Genomic DNA, 21,716 nt, shown 5'->3' with positions numbered 1-21,716 from the left:
GTCCGCAATTGTAGTGTGTGTTTCTGACGGGGAGTCCTTCCGAGAGCCTAACTCTACAGCTCTCGAAAAAAAATCTGATGTTTTAAAATTCTGATATTTTAAAATGTTGAAATTTTAAAATTCGAAATCTGAAAATTCAAATAAAATGAAAAACTTTGGGAAATAAAATTTAAGAAAAAGAAAATATTAAAAAGTCGAGCAATTTGATAGTGAACAAGTTAAAAAATGGAGAAAACGAAGTACAGTGAAAACCCGTTTTTATCAGCCCCTTGGAGAATTTTAGGCAGATAAAACAGGGACATTTTTTTTATTTTTAATTTTTATATTGTGTAAAGTTTTGTTTATAAAATTTTAATAACTATTTACAATTCATTATCTAAGACAAAATTCAATTCATTTAGATTCACTATGTTGCATTGGTTTATGAAGCTCGTATAGCGAGTAAAGAGTTGTAGAATTTGTGATTTTGTTGTTCTTGCCATTCCACTTAATGTTACAGTAGGTCTGATGAGAATCTGTGCTCAGTTTTTCCGTTGACTAGCAGGAACAAATTGCTTCTCTGGGCTGACGAGAGTCCTCGGTTTCGATGAATTTTTAGCCAAACTCGAATCCATCTTACGTTAGGATTTTCTTGTACCACTTTTGGTTCCTCTGTGTTGCCCACGTATTCGGTGGATAAGATTTACGGAAGGGTTCTGTTGAATTTGTAGGGGTATGTGCGGAAGTTGTTGGTGAATTAATTTTAAGCAAGGACAGTCTGCAGGAGGATTCGAAGGATTGGGATTATTATTGGGTAGAAAGGACTTGTAGAAGGGTATGGAATCGATTTCCTTCATATGGCGGTTGATTAATAGCGACTTGCATTTTAGCGCCGGTAGCTGAAGTTTTAGGCCTACTAGCTCCCGATCTCGTGGACCGGATTGGCATTAGAGCTGGTATCCCTCGCCACAGGAAATTTCCCATCAGTGAGGTTAATTTCGCTATATGAACACTCGCCGGTGGTATAATGGATGTTAGGTACCAAATACGGGACGTAGCAAACATGTTCAACATAGTTACTTTTTGCAGCAGTGTCAGCGAGCGTGATGTTTGTAGAAACAAAAGTTGAGAGAATTTTCCCACCGTTTTATCCCAGTTCAATTTAACCATTGCTCGAATCGAATTTGCGAAGATCACACCCAGTATCTTCACAGTTTCTCCCATCTGCAGCCATGGTATATCCATTGGGTTACCGTTAATGAATCCCACGTCAATGGAAGTTGTTTTCGCCAAGTTTAGTTTCGCGCCCGCTCTATTTTTGCCGTCGTGGTAACGATAATACTTATATCATCGGCATAAGCTACGATTAGGTCGTTGCCGCATACGTATTCGAGTTGGTTCAGGAGTGGTAACAAAAAGAGGGCAAAGCTACTGAGAGGATTGTCCTGAGCTACCGACCGCTGTATGGGAAAGGGAGACGACAAATGTCCGTTGACAAGCAGTCGTGATGACGACCTTTCGGCTAGTTGGGAGAGCATCTCTACCAATCTGGGGTTGATACCGATTGCGCACATGTTCCCGAATAGAAATCTTCGGTTCACCCGAACGAACGCATGGTCCAGATCAAATGAGATTAGTTTCGCCCTTTGTTTGCGTTGGATCAGCTGAGCGATTCTGTCTTTGAGGGATAGAGTTGCTTGGAAAATGTTCCGATCGGAGTTGGAGCATTTTTGTACGTCTCCCAAAAGCCGATGGGCACTCACCACTTTCTCAAGCCTTGTTTTGAGGATGCGGGACAGAAGCTTGTAGTCATAGTTGATGAGTGAGATTAGTCTGTACGAGTGAGCAGTGTCTCCTATGCCTTTCTTTTTCACCAGTACGAAGATGCTGTCCACAAACTTGGAGGGGAAATTAGATGATAGAGCTTCATTCAACACAAGGTTAATTTCCCGATGGATGACGTCGAAAGTTCGCAGGTAGAATTCTCTCGAAAGACCATCCGACCCCGGAGATTTCCTCGGCGCGCTTGTTTTTATTGCCGACAAAATTTCGGTTGTTGTTATCACACTCATGCAGTCCTCGTTCGCTTCTTCGTGTTCCGGAATTTTTCTAGCACAAAGTCATCCTGTTCCGTCTCGTGTTCAGTATACAGCTCTCGGTAATATTGTAACATATGTTGTGCGATGTCTTCGGAGTGTTCGAGGAACTCATTCCTCTCGTTTTGTAAACGTGTGATCGTCGTTCGTTTTCGCCTGCGCTCCCCAAGTTGAAAAATGGAGAGGGCTTCACCAGCGATGTATGTTTCGTTGATCCGTACAAACATGCGCGTGAATTCTCGGTGTAGTTTTAACATTTCTGCTTTGACACGGTTGATGGTCGTCAACATGGTTGCGTCCCGATAATAGTCGTCATACGCTCGACGCTGTTGGGTGTATAATCGTTGGTGTTCGCGGTGGAAATCGTCGTACGCTAATTTTGACTTCCACCGAAAAAAAGATTTTTTTTTTTGGTCTTTGCATAAGACAGCCACCATTCCACCCAAGAACGAAAATTGTGACGTTGGCGAGTCCAAGACTGCCACCGGAATCTAAACTCTTCGATATTTTCTTCTGTTAGAAGGTGCGGGCGGAGGGACCAGAAGCCCCGGCCTGGTGCTCGACCGAGGTGTGGAAGGCATACTCGTGTTGTGACAGCTTTGTGGTTTGTAAACGAACACACATGCGTGTCCGCCGTTCTCAGGTGGCTGAGAAGTCCCGAGCTAAGGTACAATCGATCTATCCTCGACATCGAGTTGTGCGTGATGTAAGTGTGGCCGGGAGTTTGTGGACGAAGTTTTACCCATGCGTCGTGTAGCTGGATTTGCCCGACAGCAGCTTGGAGAGCCGGGCTTGAGTTGTACCCCGTTGCGTCGCATTGTCTCAACACGCAATTGAAACCGCCTGCCAAGATAACGTGTTCGGTTCTGTGTCGAAGGTAGTATGCGAGGGTGTTGTTGAAGAATCTTTCCCGCTCGACTCTCGCTTGGGAACCCGATGATGCGTAGACGTTGCAGAGAGTTGTATCTTGTATTCGTAGTGCTGTTAGACGTCCATCGAGACTTTTCTCGACGTGTGAGAAACGAATGTGCTCTTTCAAAGCGATTGCGGTTCCCCTTCTGGCATGATCTACATTGCAGATTACGTTGAAGCCAAGCAAGGATAGTTGTTCGTTTTCGACCTCCTGCATGAAAACGATACCCAATTCCATTGTACGGGTGAACGAGCGTAGCGCGATTAACTTTGTCGTGTTTGATATTGTGTTGATGTTGATGGTAGCAATATTGTAGCTGGTGTGCTCCATCACAAATTGCTAATATCCTCAGGCGACTCGTCGCCGCCATAGTGTCGTTTTTTTTTCCCGGGGGTCTTCGTAGTGAGCGTCGGCTGTTTGACAAAGTTGATGATCGGTCGGTTTCCTCATCGTCGTTTTTTCGTTCTGCTGAAGTAGTTCTACGTGGTGCGTGTCCCCCGCTAACCATTTGTAGGCTCGGGGTTTTGAAGATTCCTTCGGTGGGTAAAATCGAGTGTCGACCGGGAGCTAGATCGGTGTTGGGTCGGTGTTACTGGGGTTTGCTTGTGTTCGAGGGTGGCATCGGGAGCATCACCGCGTTCTGTTTTAGCTGTGTGTCTGCTGTGTTATTGGTCGGTTTCAGTATTGACGGCTTAGTTTGCGGAGGTTTGAGGGGAGCCGGCTTCGGGCGTGCCAGTTGCATTACGACTTTTGCGTAGGACGAGTTTGCTTGATCTGCGTCAAATTTTTGGACCAGAAGCTTTTTATTCTGGATGCATGATATACCACTGCGTACGGATTCATTATAGTGGCGGCATGTTTGCAGTTAACCATAATAGGCTATTGCCGTTGTTTCCCCGTCTATGGTGACAAAAGAAGGGATATTCTTCTTCACCAGCATCTTTGCAACCCGAACACCAATCGGAATGCCGCCGAAAGTGTATCTCTCGTCCCACATCAATTCGTGGACAGAGAGCACGTCACCGAATGTCTGTAGGAACTGGATAATTTTCTGGTTCGTCACATCTTCGGAGAGATCCGTGATCCGGAGTTTGTAGGTTTTGCCGTCGATCTCCGTCTCGTGTATATTGTCGTGCTCTTCTACGATTTTTTGTGCTAATGCCAGTTCGTCGACCTTGACGAAAGCGCAACCGAGACTCCGGCTTGGTTGGATTCGAATGACGTGCTGTTTATCCAGCAAAAGAATCGAACTAACGAAATTAATTTTTAAAAAAAATTTAAGAATTCAAGAATTTCAAAATAAGAGGCGAATGACCCTAAGGTTAAAACCTCTATAATCAAAATAAAAGAAAAAAATTTAAAATTTGAAATTTAAATTTATAAATTTGAAAATTAAGTAATTTAATTTTGAAATCTAAAAATTACAAAATTAAAAACTTAAACGTTCGAAAATTTTAAAACTTGAGCATGAAAATATTGAAAACTAAAGAGAATAGAAAATTGAATATTGAAAAATTTAAAAATGGATTACAAATTATAAAATAGATTATGGACCCTATTCTCACAGTCACGTCTCTTAGTAACTAGAAGGAAATTTTCTCCTAGTCACTAGGTGGCGTGACTATGAGAATAGGGTCTTAAAACGGGAGCACGTCGTTTGGCATAAGTTCATTTGGCATAACAGTAGGTGACACATACGTTTGTTTGGCATAATATTCATTTGGCATAATGGTCATTTGGCATAATGGTCGTTTGGCATAATTTAAAAAATGCATTGAATTTTCTGTTACTAGTCGTTGACGGCTTATGTGGCTACGTCATACATATACATGACGAAGGTTTCCGATTTGACAAAAGTGACCAGAGCCATATTCCGGATTCGCCGATGAACTAGTCAAGTGTCCTCGTAGTCTGCCACTTACGCTAACAGTCATTCTTTGGGTCATTTTTTCAATGGATATAAAGAGAATGCGTTATTGACCTCTTATGATCAGGTCCAGGACCCCCGGGGTAGATTGACCAAACCTCAAACTTCGTTAGTATGATGTGCTTTAGTAAATCCTGCAAGATTTAAAATTGTTTAAGGTTAATCCAATGGAACATTTCTATGTTACTATTAAAAACTCACAAATCGCAAAACCTACTTACCCCAACGCAATCCGGTATATATCTTTTTTTAGACCAGAATAACCTAATCTTCATTAGTAGAACTACCCCCCGCTTTACCCCTATAACGTAATTGTCAGCTGTATCGTTAGTGGGTCGAGGCCGTAAGGCTGAAAATCGTAAGGCCGAAATTACATTAGGCCGAATTCAAAAGGCAAACTTTCTGGAAGGCGGAATTTCAAAAGGCAAACTTTTCAGAAGGCAGAATTTTGAAAGGCAAACTTTTTTGATGATAATGATAATGATGATGCAATGATAATAATGTGCAATATCCATTACCTGATATTGATTATATTTCGAGTGAATACATTTTATAATTGATTTTGCTTTCTTTTAAATATGAGCTGTTCTTTTTAGTTTCATTTTTGAAATTTTTATGCTTGTTCACTGTTGCAATTATGAATACTTGGCTATGACTTACGTTTTAGTACAGTATAATGTAAAACTGCGATCCACCAGACGTATGTTTTGTTTTGACCATTATTATTATGATCGCCAGTGGATTTCGGTTTTCCATACAGCGTTTCAATAATTTAAATTATCCTTATTATCTTCCTTTATATCATGAGCTGTTCTTTTGAATTATATACTTCATCATTTGTGAATTTCGCTAAGTTTTTCAAACGATGATTTATGGAATGAACCTACATATTGTGGTGCTTCGGATTTGAGTGAAAGGAAATACGTCCGTACACGTCAGTCATTACTTTATTTCTTCTTCTATATTCCCAATCCAGCCTACTCATTTCATTTCCCACACTATCACATCTCCTTTTGTATCATTTTTTTTAAAAGAATTATTAACTACATAATATAATCTTTGTATTTGTTTGGAAGTTCACGAACTCGTGGTTTCCTTTTTATGGATTGTCTTGAATCTCTGTCTTCATGATCAAATCCAGAAAAATTTTCTTCGAGATCTAGACTTGTGTTAATGGCAGTCAATTCTACTTCCTTATCTAGTGTTTTTGAGGTTGCTGGTTCATTGTTTTGTGCCAATTGTGGAATTTTCTTTACATGTGCCACATTCCTTTCTTTTGTTTCTTTTATCCTGAATCTTCAACTATTACCTTTGGACCTGTTCTTCTAACAATATTTGTTTTGGTCAAATGTTGTTTGCATTTTGTTGGATGGTGTTAAATGTTGTAATAAAACGGTGTCACCCGTCTGGACATCCGATTCCGTTGCGCGTCGCCTGGTGTCCTCGCGTTCTTTTCCATTGTGTTTTTTTATGCAATCACGATCACGGTAATCCGAAGTAGGTGGAGCAGTCTCTATGTCTTCAATACACGGAAGCTTAGAACATATGGTTCGACCGTAACACAGTTCTGTTGGTGTTTTTCCTGTAGATGAATGAGGCGTCGTATAGTACATGATGAGATAATCGTTTAAATCTTTCTTCCAATTTCTTCCTAAAGCGTGACTTATCTGTAGTCTTTTTAAAAGTGAACGGTTCTGGCGTTCAACAAGTCCATTTTCCTGTGGCAAGTAAGGAGCAGAATGATTTAGGCTTACTCCATGTACTTTACAATATTCTTCAAATTCTCTTCCTATGAACTGCTTCGCATTGTCCAACGTTATTGTTCTGGGATATCCGAGTCTGGTGAATATTTTATTTAGTCTATCCACCGTTTCTCGAGATGTTATTTGTGTCATGATTTCTACCTCTTTGTACCTGCTGAAATAATCGATTATTACCAACAAATATTCTCCTAACGGAAGTGGACCCATAAAATCTATCGCCACGTCGACCCACGCTTTCAATGGCAATTCACGACGACTCATTGGAACCGGCTTGCTAGGCAGTCCGACCAGTTGGCATCCTTCACATTTAACTACAAATTCCTTCGCTTCTCGATCCATCAGTGGCCACCATGCGCGATCCCTCAACCTTCTGCATATATTCCCATGTAGTATCGTCAATAATATTTTTGCTGTTACCGGAATCAATCAACACTTGAACAAGCACACCGCCTATTTTCACGCATAAAAATTCATCGCCGTCTCCAATGTTATAGATGAAACTGGGTTGTTCTTCGTTGTGCTCAGTTACATCTATTGTCCTCACATTTTCGAATCTTCCTCTCTTTAATGGTGGAACGAAGCTTGTGTTTCCATGTTGTTTTCGTTTTAAAACAGAGCGACAAACCTTCGAAAAGTGACCAATTTTATTGCACTTCTCACACTTCCTTCCTCGAGCTGGGCACTGTTGATCATTGCCATAGTGATTTTTCTGTCCGCATCTGTAACATGTTCCAGTAAGGTGTTTCGTGTTTCCTTGAATTCGATTCACGTGGGTTGAGTCCGATATCATTGCTTTGGTAGCTGTCTCGTTCCCTGTGATTATAATTAGTTGAGCTTGATGTTTGATCGATTCAAACGAGTTTACCATCTTCGTGATTTTTGTCAATGTTAGTTCTTCTTCTTGTAGCAGTTTTTCCTTTAATTCCATCGGTGCGTAGAACACAATTTTATCAATGATCCTTAACTCGCGACTCTCGGCCTCGGTTTTTCCAAATTCGCATTTCTTGGCCTGTTCTGTGCACCGCATTAAAAATTTCGCTAATGGCTCACGTGTTCCATCTTGGGAAGTTAACGGCATTAATTTACACAATTCGCTTCGCTCGAAAGAATCATGCTGCTTGGGAGAAAAATACTCGTTCAGCTTTTCGATCGCTATTTTATATGGATCGATTTCATTCTCTCGATCTTCAACCACGTCGGCACCATCTAAAGACTAAAACAGATCCTGTAGCTCCAACCCTCCTTTCGCTAATAGCATGTTCTTCAGTTTTATACTGTTCTTCTCGTCACTTGTAGCGGCCACAACATCGAAATTTCGCTTCCATTTTAACCATTCCTTGCGGATTTCCGTTTCTGGTAGATGGTTAAATTTAAATGAAGCTATGTTCCAACCTTCCATAATTTTTTTTATTTATACTTTAAAATAATTTTCGTTGCTATGGTATCTTTTTTACCTATTTTCTGCTTTTAACAGCGGCTGTTGCCTAGTTTCTACCTAATGGTAGCGGCTTTACGCCTATTTCCTGTTTCGGGACAGCGGCTTTACGCCTATTTCCTGTTCTGGGACAGCGGCTATCGCCTTATTTCTGCTGATAACAGCGGTTATAACCTTCTTTCTGTCGGTCGCAGCGGCTGTCGCCTTGCTTATGAGCTTTTTTAATAAACGTCCTTCCGATCCGGAAGTGGCTGGATTATCTTGTTAAGAAAAGTTTATATATTTAAACGTATCATTTTAAATTAGTTAATATCTACCCAATGGAAAGAAATAATCCTAGCCTCGTCGCCAGATGTGGTGCTTCGGATTTGAGTGAAAGGAAATACGTCCGTACACGTCAGTCATTACTTTATTTCTCCTTCTATATTCCCTATCCAGCAAAGCCTACTCATTTCATTTCCCACACTATCACACATATATTCAACCATCGGTTGTTACACTGATCTAGCACTTGGGGCGAAGCCAGTGTAATGCGGTTTTGCCGCATAACCGAGACTTAGGATCCGAAGCGGCGCAAAGCCGCTGAGGATCCGCCGGGCGAGGTGGTCGCCGGCCCGCCTTCGGAAGCTGCGGCCCCTCGCAAGCAAACCTGTGATCCACTCGTTTGCCCGGATTACTCAAACATAGGGGCTATAAATTAGTTTAGGTCCGACGGAGCGACAGCGATGTCGGACAGCACGCGACTTGAAGCCATGTGGCGTAGCCACATTAGGCATAAATGTTTTTTTATTAATTGGTAAAGAAGAATAATCTCATTTTGGTTCAAGTACAATATTAGTACTATTAGTAAACAAACTCATTTAAAGTTATTTAAATGTTTAGGTAGTTGCCGTTATGCTCAAACATTTGAGCTACATGCCAGCTGCTTACAACTGCATAACTGTTCGTATTCCCGGTTTACTCGAACATAGGGATTGATTCCTTCTTTCAAATATGAGCAGTTCTTGGAATCTGTATGCCAAATAACTCTTGCACGCACACTTGTGATCACTTCGGCTACCCAGTTTACTCAAACATAGGGGATGATTCCTTCTTTCGAGCATTCTTTGAATCTCAATTAAAATCGCAATGAATGCACAATTTGGCAAAGGGTTTGGTGGATTTTTAGAGCATTAATTCTTCTTTTGTATTGGAAAGGTTTCGTACGTAAACGTGCGATCCTCCCGATTTACTCAAACATGAGGCGATTAATCAATCAGGAACAACACAATGTAAAATAATCGAATAACAAAAAAAGTTTGCCTTATGAGATTCAGCCTTTTGGTTTTTCGGCATTTTTGAGTTTTCGCCTTTAAAGTTTTCGGCCATTTGATTTTTCGATCTTTTTAGCATTAGGCCTTTCGAATTTTCGCCTTTTGAAATTTCGCCTTATGTTTTTCGGCCTTTTGATGTTCAGCCTTTTGATGCTAAATCATCGTTAGTAGCATCTACAACTTCTTCTACAGTTACGTGGACAAAGAAGTAGAATGATGCTCCCAGACCGCCGCTCTTCTGGAAACAGAGAACACAACAATGATTCGATACTTTTGTTAAGAAGGGAAATGTTGACGCATCGTAACCCTGTTATTTGTCAGCTCTCTACGAATCAAGTTTGGCTACTGACAGTTCAGCTATCACTAATGGATGCTCCATTTGAAAAGAGAAAATTGAGTCGGAGCAGTAGTCAGTAGTAGTACAGCAAAAATGTGTTCACGTTTTAAATTGTAAATATAGAATAATTTATTTCATGTATTACAAGCATTTATTATTTCCTAAACTGCCGCTATACGCATAACTGTCCCATGTGCAGTAAACGAGTACGGCTGGCTGTCTACGAACCCTTCCAGCGGCATAGAGTTTTGATATTTATAGAATGTTTTTCTGCAAATATGAACTTCTACAACCTAGATATGCTTTTTAATTTAATGCTCGACACCGGTCAATATCCAAATTGTTTAAAAATTGCCAAAGTAATTCCCATTTTCAAATTTGGAAATTCCCTGTGATTCGTGCAACTATCGTCCTATTTCAACAGTATCAGTATTTAATAAAGTGCTTGAAAAATTGTTGATCTCTAGGTTACTCGATTTCTTAAACAAACACAATATAATCTATAATTTTCAGTACGGTTTTAGGCAGGGTTGTAGTACGTTGATTGCAATGACTGAATTAGTTGAGTCTATTGTTGATGAAATTGATCAGAGAAAAGTTGTTGGTGCTCTCTTTCTGGATTTAAAAAAAGCATTTGATACATTAGATCACTCTATATTGCTAGGAAAATTAGAACGATATGGCATAAGAGGCTTAGCTAATAATCTAATTCGTAGCTACTTGTCGAACAGACTTCAATGCGTGTCTATTGGCAATGTAACTAGTTCATACAGAGACGTTGAAATAGGAGTACCACAGGGAAGCAATATTGGACCATTACTATTTCTTCTTTATATCAACGACCTAGGAAGACTTAAATTGAAAGGCACACCACGTCTTTTCGCAGATGATACAGCTTTGTTTTATCCAAACAATAGCTCTAGAAACATAGTTTGTGATATGGAATATGATTTGAAATTACTCATCGGATATTTCAACGATAACCTCCTCTCCCTAAATTTATCAAAAACCAAATACATGTTGTTCCATTCATCTAGAAAATCCATAGAAGATCATTCGCATCCAATAGCTGAACACTACGAGATTGAGGAAACGAAATGTTTCAAATATTTAGGTCTTTGGTTAGATTCTACACTCTCCTGGAACGACCATCTAAAATCTCTCGAAAAAAAAGTGGCTGCATTATGTGGGGCTATGCGTCGGGTTTGTACTTTTGTACCTCTGCACGTGCTATTAAAGTTTTACTATGCACACATTCATTCATTACTAAACTATCTTGTTTCAGTATGGGGGCGTGCCAGCATATCAAATCTAAAAAAACTACAAACTCTTCAGAATCGATGTCTTAAAATTATTTTTAAGAAACCAGTTATGTATTCAACTATTGCTACTCTACAGCAATAATTCACATAACATCTTGCCATTGCTTGGTTTGACAGAATTTCAAACAGCAATGTATGTTTTTAATGCTCTGCATAACCCAATAGCGCATAATAATTTACACTTCACCACAGGCACTCGTGTGTATAGTACCAGGCAAGCCAATAGTTTACAACGCTCCAGGGCCTCCACTAACCTTGGTCAAAAACGTATTTCATTTATTGGGCCAACGGTCTATAATCGGCTTCCTACTGAGTTAATACAAATAACAAATCGCATCCAATTCGAAACAAGGCTGAAATGTTTTTTTTAAAAATAAAATTAGAGAATTTGTAATATAGAATTAGTTATTCACCAAAAAGTTTTCTTTATGTGCATTATTCTAATAATAATTATACCTACTAAAATTTAGAAAAAAACACTTTCTGTATCTATCATAAATACTGTAGAGAGCCCCTTAAAAGGAACATCGTTCCACTGGGAGCTCGATGCAGTTATTTTACTTGCATTTAACTCTAATATCTTTATTGTGCCGGTTACTTTCACGTATTTTTTTTGTCTTTTTTGTTCTCAGCGTATTCGCGAATAGTTTTTCTTCTTGTGTTGCCTTTTTTTGTCGCTGAGAACTGATGCGTCCACTACCAGGGGGCTCTCTGTGCGAGCCTTTTGGTGTGGGGGTGAGAGGCGGGCCATTAAAAAAAAAACAACTCTAGTTGGGATAGAATTTCTAATATAAGTTTGCTATATGTAGGTATATTACCCGCCCTGTACATAAAAGCTTGCAGTAGATTTTGATTTCTATTTTATTAGTAGCTCAACTAGATGTGGAAGATAAATATTATTTGTTGTACCTAAATATTCGTTATAGTAGATCATTCCTCTCTGAACCATAAGTTCTCTGTTCGATTTCGATTTTGTTGCGCAAAAAGATAGAATTCATCGCCAAACCTGAGATAAAATGAAAGAGCAACAATCACTGCACTGGTTCAGAGAGACAGAAATACGATCTGGAGTTCTGTGTGTTAATTATTGTTGGATAATACTGTTACTCTGTACAAAACTGATAATCCTTAGTGTACTGCCGCCTCCATGAAAGATGAGCAAACTGTAATATTTAATATATCCATTATCTCAACATTATACATATACCAACATTATGTTATATGCCCCGGAAGTGTAATTTTACATCACACCTACCCATGGACACCCGCATCAAAATTTCCGAAATAATCTACGTTCATGAATGTTTACCCCTCCTTTCGAGGAAAGCGTGACCGCCATCCATCAGTGTATGTTCGTTTGTTTACCCGTTGGCTGTGAGCGTTGCTAAAAGTCTGGTGGCTGTGTTTTGCGACAGGTTCATGTTAGGACTGTTTCATCTAACAAACGAATTGGCCTCGTGGATTAATCCGACTAACATTCTACGACTAACAGCTCGGCCCAAATTATGCGAATAGCGATGAGCGGTGTGGACACGTGTTCCTAACGTCGTCTTCTGTTCTGTGCCATTTCAGTCGGAAGCAACAAGGAGAACCGAAAGCACGAAAAGTCTCGAACGAAAGGTGGTCGCAAGCACCGCGGGGGCCGGGACGGGGACCGTAATCGGGATAGGGCTCGGGATCGTGATCATCACGGTAAGGAGCACGGAAACAAAGGCAATCACGGCAAACGTAATTCCAGTAGTAGCAGTAGCAGCAACAATCGGAGCAACAGCAGCAGTAATCATAACAAAGATAGTACAATTTCGGTGACTACCAGTGTCAATGGCATTGCGAACGGTAATGGCAGGACAAACGTTACCACTGCGGCTGTGAACAATGCATTCAGTGCTACCAGTGCTACTAGCCCGACGGTCATTAGCAACAGCGACGACAGCACTGGCAAGCTAGCCGTCGGTATCAACGGTCACCTAAATGGTGCCGATGATAGTGGCAAGGAAGTACTGAACAATAGTAAAAATCTGAAACCGATCGTCAACGGTTGCGGCAGCGGAAGCAGTTTAAGTACTGGCGGCAAGTCTGCCACGCAACTGGATGATCTGGATGACGATGACGATGAGCTTGACTTTGAGGATCTAGACAATGATGCTCTCTCGTCAGACAACGATGGTAAAACGGACACGCCTTCGCTGAGGTAAGTTCATAAACTACAATGTTAAAATATGTTTTTTATGTGTTCAGAATACTAATGAAGCACTGAAATTTACCTTTAATTTTATTCCCCTTGCAGCAGCAGTGGTTCCTCCCGGGCAGGTGGCGACAGTGGTAGCACACTGAGCGAAACGGCCAGTGGCAAGAGCTCTCCGACTGCATTCCCCGATCCACTGGCTGTTGTGAATACTGTGATATCGACCGGAAGTACGACCACAACCATCGCCATCACCACCAGTCAGGTGGTCCCAGATGAAACCGTTGCCAGTGGTGCCATCACGACAGCCAATGCCGCCATTACCAATGGTATTAGTAGCAGTAGTAGCAGCAATTTCTCCACCTCCTCGTCCGCGTTAGCCTCCGATGACAAGAGTGGCAGCGACAGTACTGAACCCGTGATATCGCCATCACCGTCCCTGTTTAGTAGTGACATTGATGGCACCAACCTAACCACTACGGTCGTCACGACGTCGACGGCCAGCAAACAGCAGCATCAGCAACAGCAACCACAGAATGGCATGAACAAGATCAACAGTCTAATAGATAACGCCACCTCGCGGTTCTCCAAATTAGGCATTTTTGATGACAACTGCAGTTTCTTCTCATACAGTGCATTCGATCGGTTCAATTTTAACAAGGATAGCCCGGATGGTAGCCCAACGACTGGTCTAACATCCTCCCAGCTGCCGGATCTCCTCAGCGGTACAAATGATTCCAATGAGCAGCAAACAAAAGAGATCCTCAAGAATCTGGGCAACATTCAGCAGCAGCAGCAGCAACAACAACACCAACAACAGCATCACTTGCTGAATAATGTGCATTTGCAGCAGCAGCTTAATGGTCTGGGTATTGGCAATGGTGGTGTCGAAAGCCTCGCAGGGCTTGGCACGAACACCACCGACGATTGGGATGCCTTTAGCAAGTATGTGATGCGCAGCAAACCAGACGTTGAACAGCACGAGGAACTGTTACGGGTGCAGGAACTACAGAAGCGCAACCTCATCAACAGTGGACTGAACGGGTCGCAATTTAATGGCTTTAACGGTAGTAGTCGGTTCTGTCAAAGACGTGTAACACCACCTAACGATTTGCTATATATTTCTTGCAGGAGATTATGCAGATTACTTCCACAACACGAACGAACTTAATAGTAGGTTGCTTAGTCAGCAACAAAATCAGCATGCTCATCAGCGTTTACAGCATCATCAGCAGCACACAGACATGAATCACATCTACGCGGGCAACATGTCAAAGTTTTTCGACTTTCACAAAAACCAACAGCAGCAACAGCAAGCCGCACAACACCAGCAGCAGCAGCAAAATCAACAATTTTTACTCAACGGACACACGCCACTCGCGGTACCGGATCCAATGAACATTGCCGGCTTGATCGAGAACAGCCGGTTAAGCAACCATTTCCTAGAACAACACACGAATGGTAATTGTATAGAATTAATATCGTGCTTATCGAAAATTTATCATCGATTGGCTCCCCTATACAGGTTTGCTAGGTTCTCAACACGTACAGAAGCAGCGAATGCTCAATGGTCAGCTGAATGCTCACAGTATCCTGTTGAACGGGGCTAATCCACAGCAACAGCAACAACCGCAACCAAACACTAGGCTTCACAACCCACAGCAGCAGCAGTATCCACAGCAAAATCCCGTCGTAGACGACGACTTAGGTATTATTTTATTTCCCGGTCACTTAGCTTGTCAGTAGAATGTTATAAATAACTTCTCGGCGCTGTTAATTGTACTAGCTAACAACAAGATTTGGTAATACTTACCAATTCAAAGAAAGTTATTTGTTTTTTTTTTGATCTCGCTCCATACCATAAAGTTTTCGCTCATATAGGAACTCTTTTAGGCTTCGACCCGTTTTTCGAGACCCAAAAGGGACTGGCAGAGCTGATGAACGACGAGATCAACCAGCAACAGATACCGCCGAGTGCTGCCAATGCAGCCGTAAATCACAGCAAATTGTTGGAAAATGTTCAACGGGCCCGGATGCCACCACCTGGCTTCAATCACATGAATGCTTTCGGTTTCGGTGTACCGAGAGCTCAAGGTAAAATAAAAGACTACTGACTACTTACTGTTTATTCTAGTGTGATCACTAACTTTTATACTCTACAGTTTCAGGCAGCAAAATTCTACCCTTCATGAATCTAGCGAACAATACACCACCACAACAACAGCAGCAGCAACAACCACAACAGCCCCCCAGCTGGGGTCAACAACTACAGCAGCAGCAACAGCAACAGTTTATGGGATTCCAACAGAATGATCAAAATCATTTAGCACAATCCCAACTACAAGGAGGGCACAGCAAACCAGGTTAGCTATCAATTGTGTATTTGCAGGACAACAGTGGTCTTTTGATGATAATGGTTTCCCTTCTATTCAGGTTATGGTAACAATTTCGCCGATTGGACCTCGTTCGATCCAGCCATTGTCTCGTATCGTCAGTGTTCGTTCATGAACGGTCCCAACCAACCTGGTGAAATGTTTCTCACAGCACAGCAGCAGCAACAACAACAGCAGCAGCAACAGAACCAGCTGACTCAGCAAAGCATGCAACAAGCAGGACAAGGTTCTTTTAATCTTTCGAACCTAGAGATATATTTCTCTAACCATTTTTTTAAAATTTTCTAAAGGATTTGGACATCACGGCATTAACTTGCAGTCGAATATCATTGGCCAGCAGCAGCAGCAACAACCGCCGAGCAATCCGCAAGCACAGGTAAAATATGACGACTTTTTTCTCCAACACCATCAGCAGCTGCACCAGCAGCAACATCAGCTTCAACAGCAGCAGCAACAACAGCAACAGCAGCAGCAACAGCAAGCTCATAGCAATATGAACGACTATTTTACTAAATTGAGCTATCGAATGTTGTCGTCTTAAGGGAGCGGCAATCTTTCGCCAGCCCTTCTCTCGTAGCACGCCCAGACTTATTACATGCATACAGAACATTCGCGTTATCATGCAAAGACTTTGTGTTGCCAGAATTTATAGGAAACGATTCATGAATACGAAACGCAATCTACTATAGCCGGAATAAATCAAGTTTATGGAATGAATTCTTGATCATTTTTGATGAGATGTCTGCTTCGCCGACTTGTGCTCAGTTGATCGAACAGGTCCACTTCAGCAAATGATGCTTTGGTCGTGGGTTTATTGGTGTCTGCCATGCTCTAAGGTAGTGCGGGAAACATCTGTGGAAGCGTTGTTTTTTATTCTACTATCGGACAAATTTTAGTTTTCCAGTTGGGCTTTGCGTGTCTTCATGTGTATAACAGATTCTGTTTATCAATCTAACATTAACCGTTGTTTTGGCTGCTATGCGTACACACGTTATAATGCTTACATAACTCAGGTTTGAAGTTGTAACCTTCGAAATACGACTATATGTACATAAAAAGGTTTTTTTGGTAAGTCATATTACCGGCACAGGTGTCACATATTGTTGACACTTTGATTGATTTATTGTTTATATTAACATTAGTCCAAAGGTGCAAGTTTAATCATGATTCATTCGCGGTATATTTAAAAGCTTCCTCGTTCTTCCTTTTGAAACGCAGAGTTTTGTATTCTAAATTCTAGAGCGATATCGGATTAATACGGAACTATTGCTCTTTCGCAGTCGTATTGTTCTACCAGCACCTCTGAGTTCTCTCCATCTGTGTATTTGCGCTTCTGTTCGTTTCGGATTTTCAGATCATTGCTCTTGAGGCTCTGACTGAATTGTTTAACAGTTACAACTGGTTGCTGATGGTAATGAAAAATTCGAAAATGAACATTTGTGTTATGGATGTAAAGATAATTATCAATTAAGAAGCTTCGTGTGGTCAGCTTGCTGAAAGCCTTTGACAACTGTCGCTTGACAAACATGAGTGTCATAGGAATCATCTCGTATAACAACATTTTCTCTTATAGCACAGCTGGCATGACTCATGGTACGTAGTGGCACGAAGATGGACGCAAAATTGCTCCTGTTGGATCATGTTCACTAGACGGATCTCGTGCACTACGGTGCTGAGTTACTCCTATTCAAAGATTTATCGTAAGACCTCTTGCTCGTTCAATCCTTCTGGTTCAGAAGGCGAGGATGTTGTTTCTGTGGCAGTAAAATTCTAAGACCCCTAAGTGCCTAGTAGAATTTTAAGAGGAAAATGTGATCTGCTTGATCTGGCAGCAGAATGCTGATATTAAACAGAGAGCTAACCGTAACGTTTTTAAACTTTTTAGTATTCCCGGAATCATAGGATATTGAAAACTGCTGACAAATCGAAGCTCTTTTTACAGCAAAAACTATAAAACACAATTTCAAACTACCATATCGTCTCAGCTACAGAAGATAGGGATTAGATACTTTAGACAAAGTTGTTGGATTTTATTTCCTCAAAAAATTTTATTGAGAAAGTCAAATTTGTATCTCTTCTAATTTAAAAGCTTGTTTCTGCCGCATCTTAACAGTGATGTTTGGAACATTGTCGTTGATTCCGAATTAAATTTCGTTGTATCCCTAAAAACTTGTGAAGAGACCAAATCGATCTATGGTTTGGAAACAATAAAAGGAAAACGCTTGATTTGTCCTGGTTTTTCTCTTGCAAGCCTAAAATATTTTTCTTTATTGAGTATTCGCTTGATTCACTCCGGTCCAGATCACAGTTACGACCAATAGCAACCATAACTGCAACGTAAACGCACCCTCAAGCAGACTATGAAAAACAAAGCTTCTAATACTCGAATCTTCCAATTTTACCATCTGATGTCTTTTTTAATATTTCAATTGTACTCTATTGCTTTTCTTCCCAAATTCCTTTTCTTACATGGAAACTGTAAAGAGAAAGAACGAGGCGTTCGTATGTACGTAGCATATGAATAAGAAGAAAATTGGCAGCCGAACATATTGAACCTATTCCAGTTTTGGACCAAACTCTGGCCGCTATCCATGTTGATGAATCGTTGATTACCAGAGCTTCTTCTCGGCTTAAATCGTCTTTCAATCCGGAACCCGAAGAATTCATTCCATTTGGTGCCTCTGAGAAGACTCATCGACGTTTTGGTGACTTTCTTGTTAGTGGCATTTTTTCATCTTACTGGAAATCCGCGAACATGTTTCCAATCTAACATCAATAACTATCGTGGAATAACTTCATTGAGCGCTTTCTCGAGCTGGTGATTATGGAACCACGTCAGGGTCAATGCAAGCTGTACCTAATCCACGATTAACATGACTTCACACCTGGACGCTGAACAGCGACTAACCTGGCGAGTGTAGCATCGTGCGTAACAGAGAGTATGGAATCTCGTATTCAAGCTTACACCAATCAATCCGCCATTTTTCATACAATTAATAACATAACAATCGTTAAAATGGTGAAATTATGAATCAACGGTAGTTTTTGCAGATGTCTCGATTCTAGCTCTCAAATCGAGAGATAATAGTCATTGGAGATTTGCAGGCATTTATTTTTACATCAGAAATAGCGCAGGGAAGCTACTTGGGACCGTTGATGTTTCTGCTTTACTTCAATGAAGTGTATTTACTGCTGATAACTCCTCTGCTGCTAAACCCTCAGGAATCTTTTTAATACCGAAGCTCTGCTTGTCAGATCCCAGAGCTTTTTACCTGGCGAAAACCTGGGAGAAGGTACAGTCGATTGAGAGGTAACGCTGGGAGCCTTTAAACTGTCCTGAATTTTTACTCTTCTAATATGATCGCTATTAAGTCAGATCAGACTAAGTCGCAAAATCTTAAGAATGAGATAATGGGCCCTACTCTAACAGTCACGTCACCTAGTGACTAGAAGAAAATTTCCTTCTAGTCACTAGGTGACGTGACTGTGAGAATAGGGCCCAATGATAGCACTGGATAAAGATTTCTTCAATTACATTCGACTTTTATCAGTTACAATACGCAAGAATTATGGCAAATATTTATTTAGAATTATAACGTAAAGGATGCTACGATTCAAACTTTAAACTGGTTTTTCTCGAAATCAATGCAATGTCACTTAGTCCGGTCACCTGGAACAATTATTTTGTAAAAAACAATTATCCCATACGAAATCCCCTGTAAACTTCATACCGTGATACCGTGGGCGCCAAAAATAGTTTCACCGATCGTGCTTAGAATTGGCTCAGTTGTTCTAGGACCCAAATAGAATCCAAAAAGTTACTCGAAGTAAGATTTAAATTTTTACGTAGGACTTGCGTCTTTCTACGCTATACTGGGTATCATTCAATATTTTCAAAAGCGTTACGTACACTTTGAACACTTGTTTAAATAGTTCAAAAACTACTTTTAATATGAGTCATCAAAAATACTAGAACCTAGAGTATATGTGCCACAGTTTTTCTCAAAGCCAGACGTATGTGAGATCAGCGACGCAAACCTTCCAGTTTAAACTGGATTCTTCCAGTTTTTTTACAACATCCAGTCAAACAGACAATCGGAAAAATCACAGTTTTTTGAAATTTGAGCCAGTTTTATCCAGTTTTTTTAAATATTCATTTATTTAGTATTTTTTTCTCACAAATTGTAATTTGATTCATAGAATTTTCAAGCAAGCCATGGGATGATGCCGAATGCCCCAGAATAAGATTTTAATCCACCGTAACCTGAACTTTTTTTATACCACTTGTCAGTAAAACGGTTCGGGAATGTACATTTTGATTCGATTTCAAATGAATTTTACTCAAATATAAAGGTGGCAGTACATTGTGTCAAATATGTTGATGAATATTTCAGGCGTGTTTTTTGAAAAGGGCCAATAAGCATACTGTCAAAATTCACTTTGAAGAGAAATTCCGGACAAACCATTAATCGCAGATTATAAGTCATAGTAGTAGACGAAAGAGAAAACTTTTTCCTTTCATAAATTGTTAACATCAATTCTCGGCGAGTTACGGTTTGTCCGGAATTTTCTCTCAAAGTGAATTATGCTTATTGGCCGTTTACAAAAAACACGCGAGATTTGTTGAATTCTCAGCTAGTTGCTATAGTGGTATCTAAAGAAAGGTTTAAGCACATGCTCAAGTTTGGTCCTAAATTTAGGTTTTTTTTGGATAAACTACACAACCTTCAAAACAGTAAAATTCGACTAACTATTACAATTACAATCAAATTCGAATGCTTTAATATTTTTTTAATTTGGATAACAATTCCAAAAAACCAACTCAAATATTCAGTAAAAGGCATGGAACATACGTAATTTCTTAAAATTGCGCTCATTGAATCGTTGACTTAAACATTACAAGGGTAAAGTAATTTTCGAGTTTTTTTTTCAAGAAAGGTTCCAGTTTTTTTGAAAAAAATGTTGGCAACGCTGTGTGAGACACAGAGCAGAACAGACGAGCATGGTAGTAGTGCCGCCCATTGAGAAGCTGCATCTAAATAATTTGTTCCGTGCGAGTTAGTAGCGATGACTGTTGCCGAATTATTTGTTTCATCGCACTTTTTCGGCAATTGTAAGAGAAAACAATGAACTCGATGAGAGAGAAGTTGTTTTCCAAAATACAAAATGAAAATTTCAGTCCAATTTTTTACGAGAATGGTTTTGTGGTCCTAATAAGGACCGTTTGTTGTGCATATGTTTATAACATAACACATCTCGTGGCGGATGCAATTTTTAGAACGCTTTTCGTTGGCTACTAGCGGGGATCATTCCTTCAAGGAACTAACAAAGCGGGTCTCTGGCGGTAAAATGCTTGTGACTTCTACGACGTTCAAACCCACACTGGCGACTGGAACTGGGGAATTTTTGCTGTGATCAGCGTTGCCAACATTTTTTTTCAAAAAAACTGGAACCTTTCTTGAAAAAAACTGGAAAAAACTGGATGCTCGAAAAAAACCTACACTGAAAAAACTTAACATGTTAACATCATGTGGAAATCTATTGAATTATTTCAATCAACAAACACATGAAATGCACACGGTTGCCACTTGAATATCCATTCGAGTGTGGGAAATATGGTTTTCAAATGAAATTTATGCGAAAATGGTGTGAAAAGCACATCAACATCATAAGAAATACCATTGACTAAAGAGCGAATACGAAATTATTGCGGCACCGAAAATGTCATGCCAATTTTCTTATAATGTTTAAAATCAAACCAAAATTTTAGGGTTTTATACATACATTTACTTCAAAAGTCAAAAGAAAAGTTAATCGATGGAGCCTTGAGTGTAAAATTGAACGCATTTTCGCTTGATGCCCTCCATCAAAGTCTTTACAGTGTCATCCGGTACCAGTTTCTCAGTTTTTTTCCATTTTCTTAACATGTCCTTCTCGTCTTTGACTGTCCTCTTGCTCTTCCGAAGTTCCCGCTTCATCATTGCCCAGTACTGCTCCACCGGGCGCAGCTCCGGACAGTTTGGCGGATTCATGTCCTTTGGAACAAAATGGAC

General features: G+C 40.4%; 1 protein-coding gene across 7 annotated transcripts in view; it reads left to right on the top strand.

The window, feature by feature from the left end:
- The window catches only part of LOC131681277 (transcription factor SPT20 homolog), a 137,107-nt gene that overhangs the window by 103,233 nt on the left and 12,158 nt on the right, over window positions 1-21,716 (top strand). For 5 of the 7 annotated variants that reach the window (XM_058961999.1, XM_058961996.1, XM_058961992.1 and 2 more), the window contains exons 7-14: window positions 12,658-13,276; window positions 13,373-14,337; window positions 14,402-14,731; window positions 14,796-14,978; window positions 15,137-15,364; window positions 15,433-15,633; window positions 15,704-15,889; window positions 15,954-16,039. In XM_058961999.1, coding sequence (XP_058817982.1) covers window positions 12,658-13,276; window positions 13,373-14,337; window positions 14,402-14,731; window positions 14,796-14,978; window positions 15,137-15,364; window positions 15,433-15,633; window positions 15,704-15,889; window positions 15,954-16,039 — 2,798 coding nt within the window. The remainder of the gene's footprint in view (window positions 1-12,657; window positions 13,277-13,372; window positions 14,338-14,401; window positions 14,732-14,795; window positions 14,979-15,136; window positions 15,365-15,432; window positions 15,634-15,703; window positions 15,890-15,953; window positions 16,040-21,716) is intronic. The other 2 variants (XM_058961995.1, XM_058961997.1) reach the window with 2 other exon arrangements.

This window comes from Topomyia yanbarensis, chromosome 2, assembly GCF_030247195.1.
Source record: "Topomyia yanbarensis strain Yona2022 chromosome 2, ASM3024719v1, whole genome shotgun sequence".
Taxonomy (NCBI): domain Eukaryota; kingdom Metazoa; phylum Arthropoda; class Insecta; order Diptera; family Culicidae; genus Topomyia; species Topomyia yanbarensis.
The sequence above is the reverse complement of the archived record's forward strand: the minus strand, read 5'-3'. Positions and strand labels throughout refer to the sequence as shown.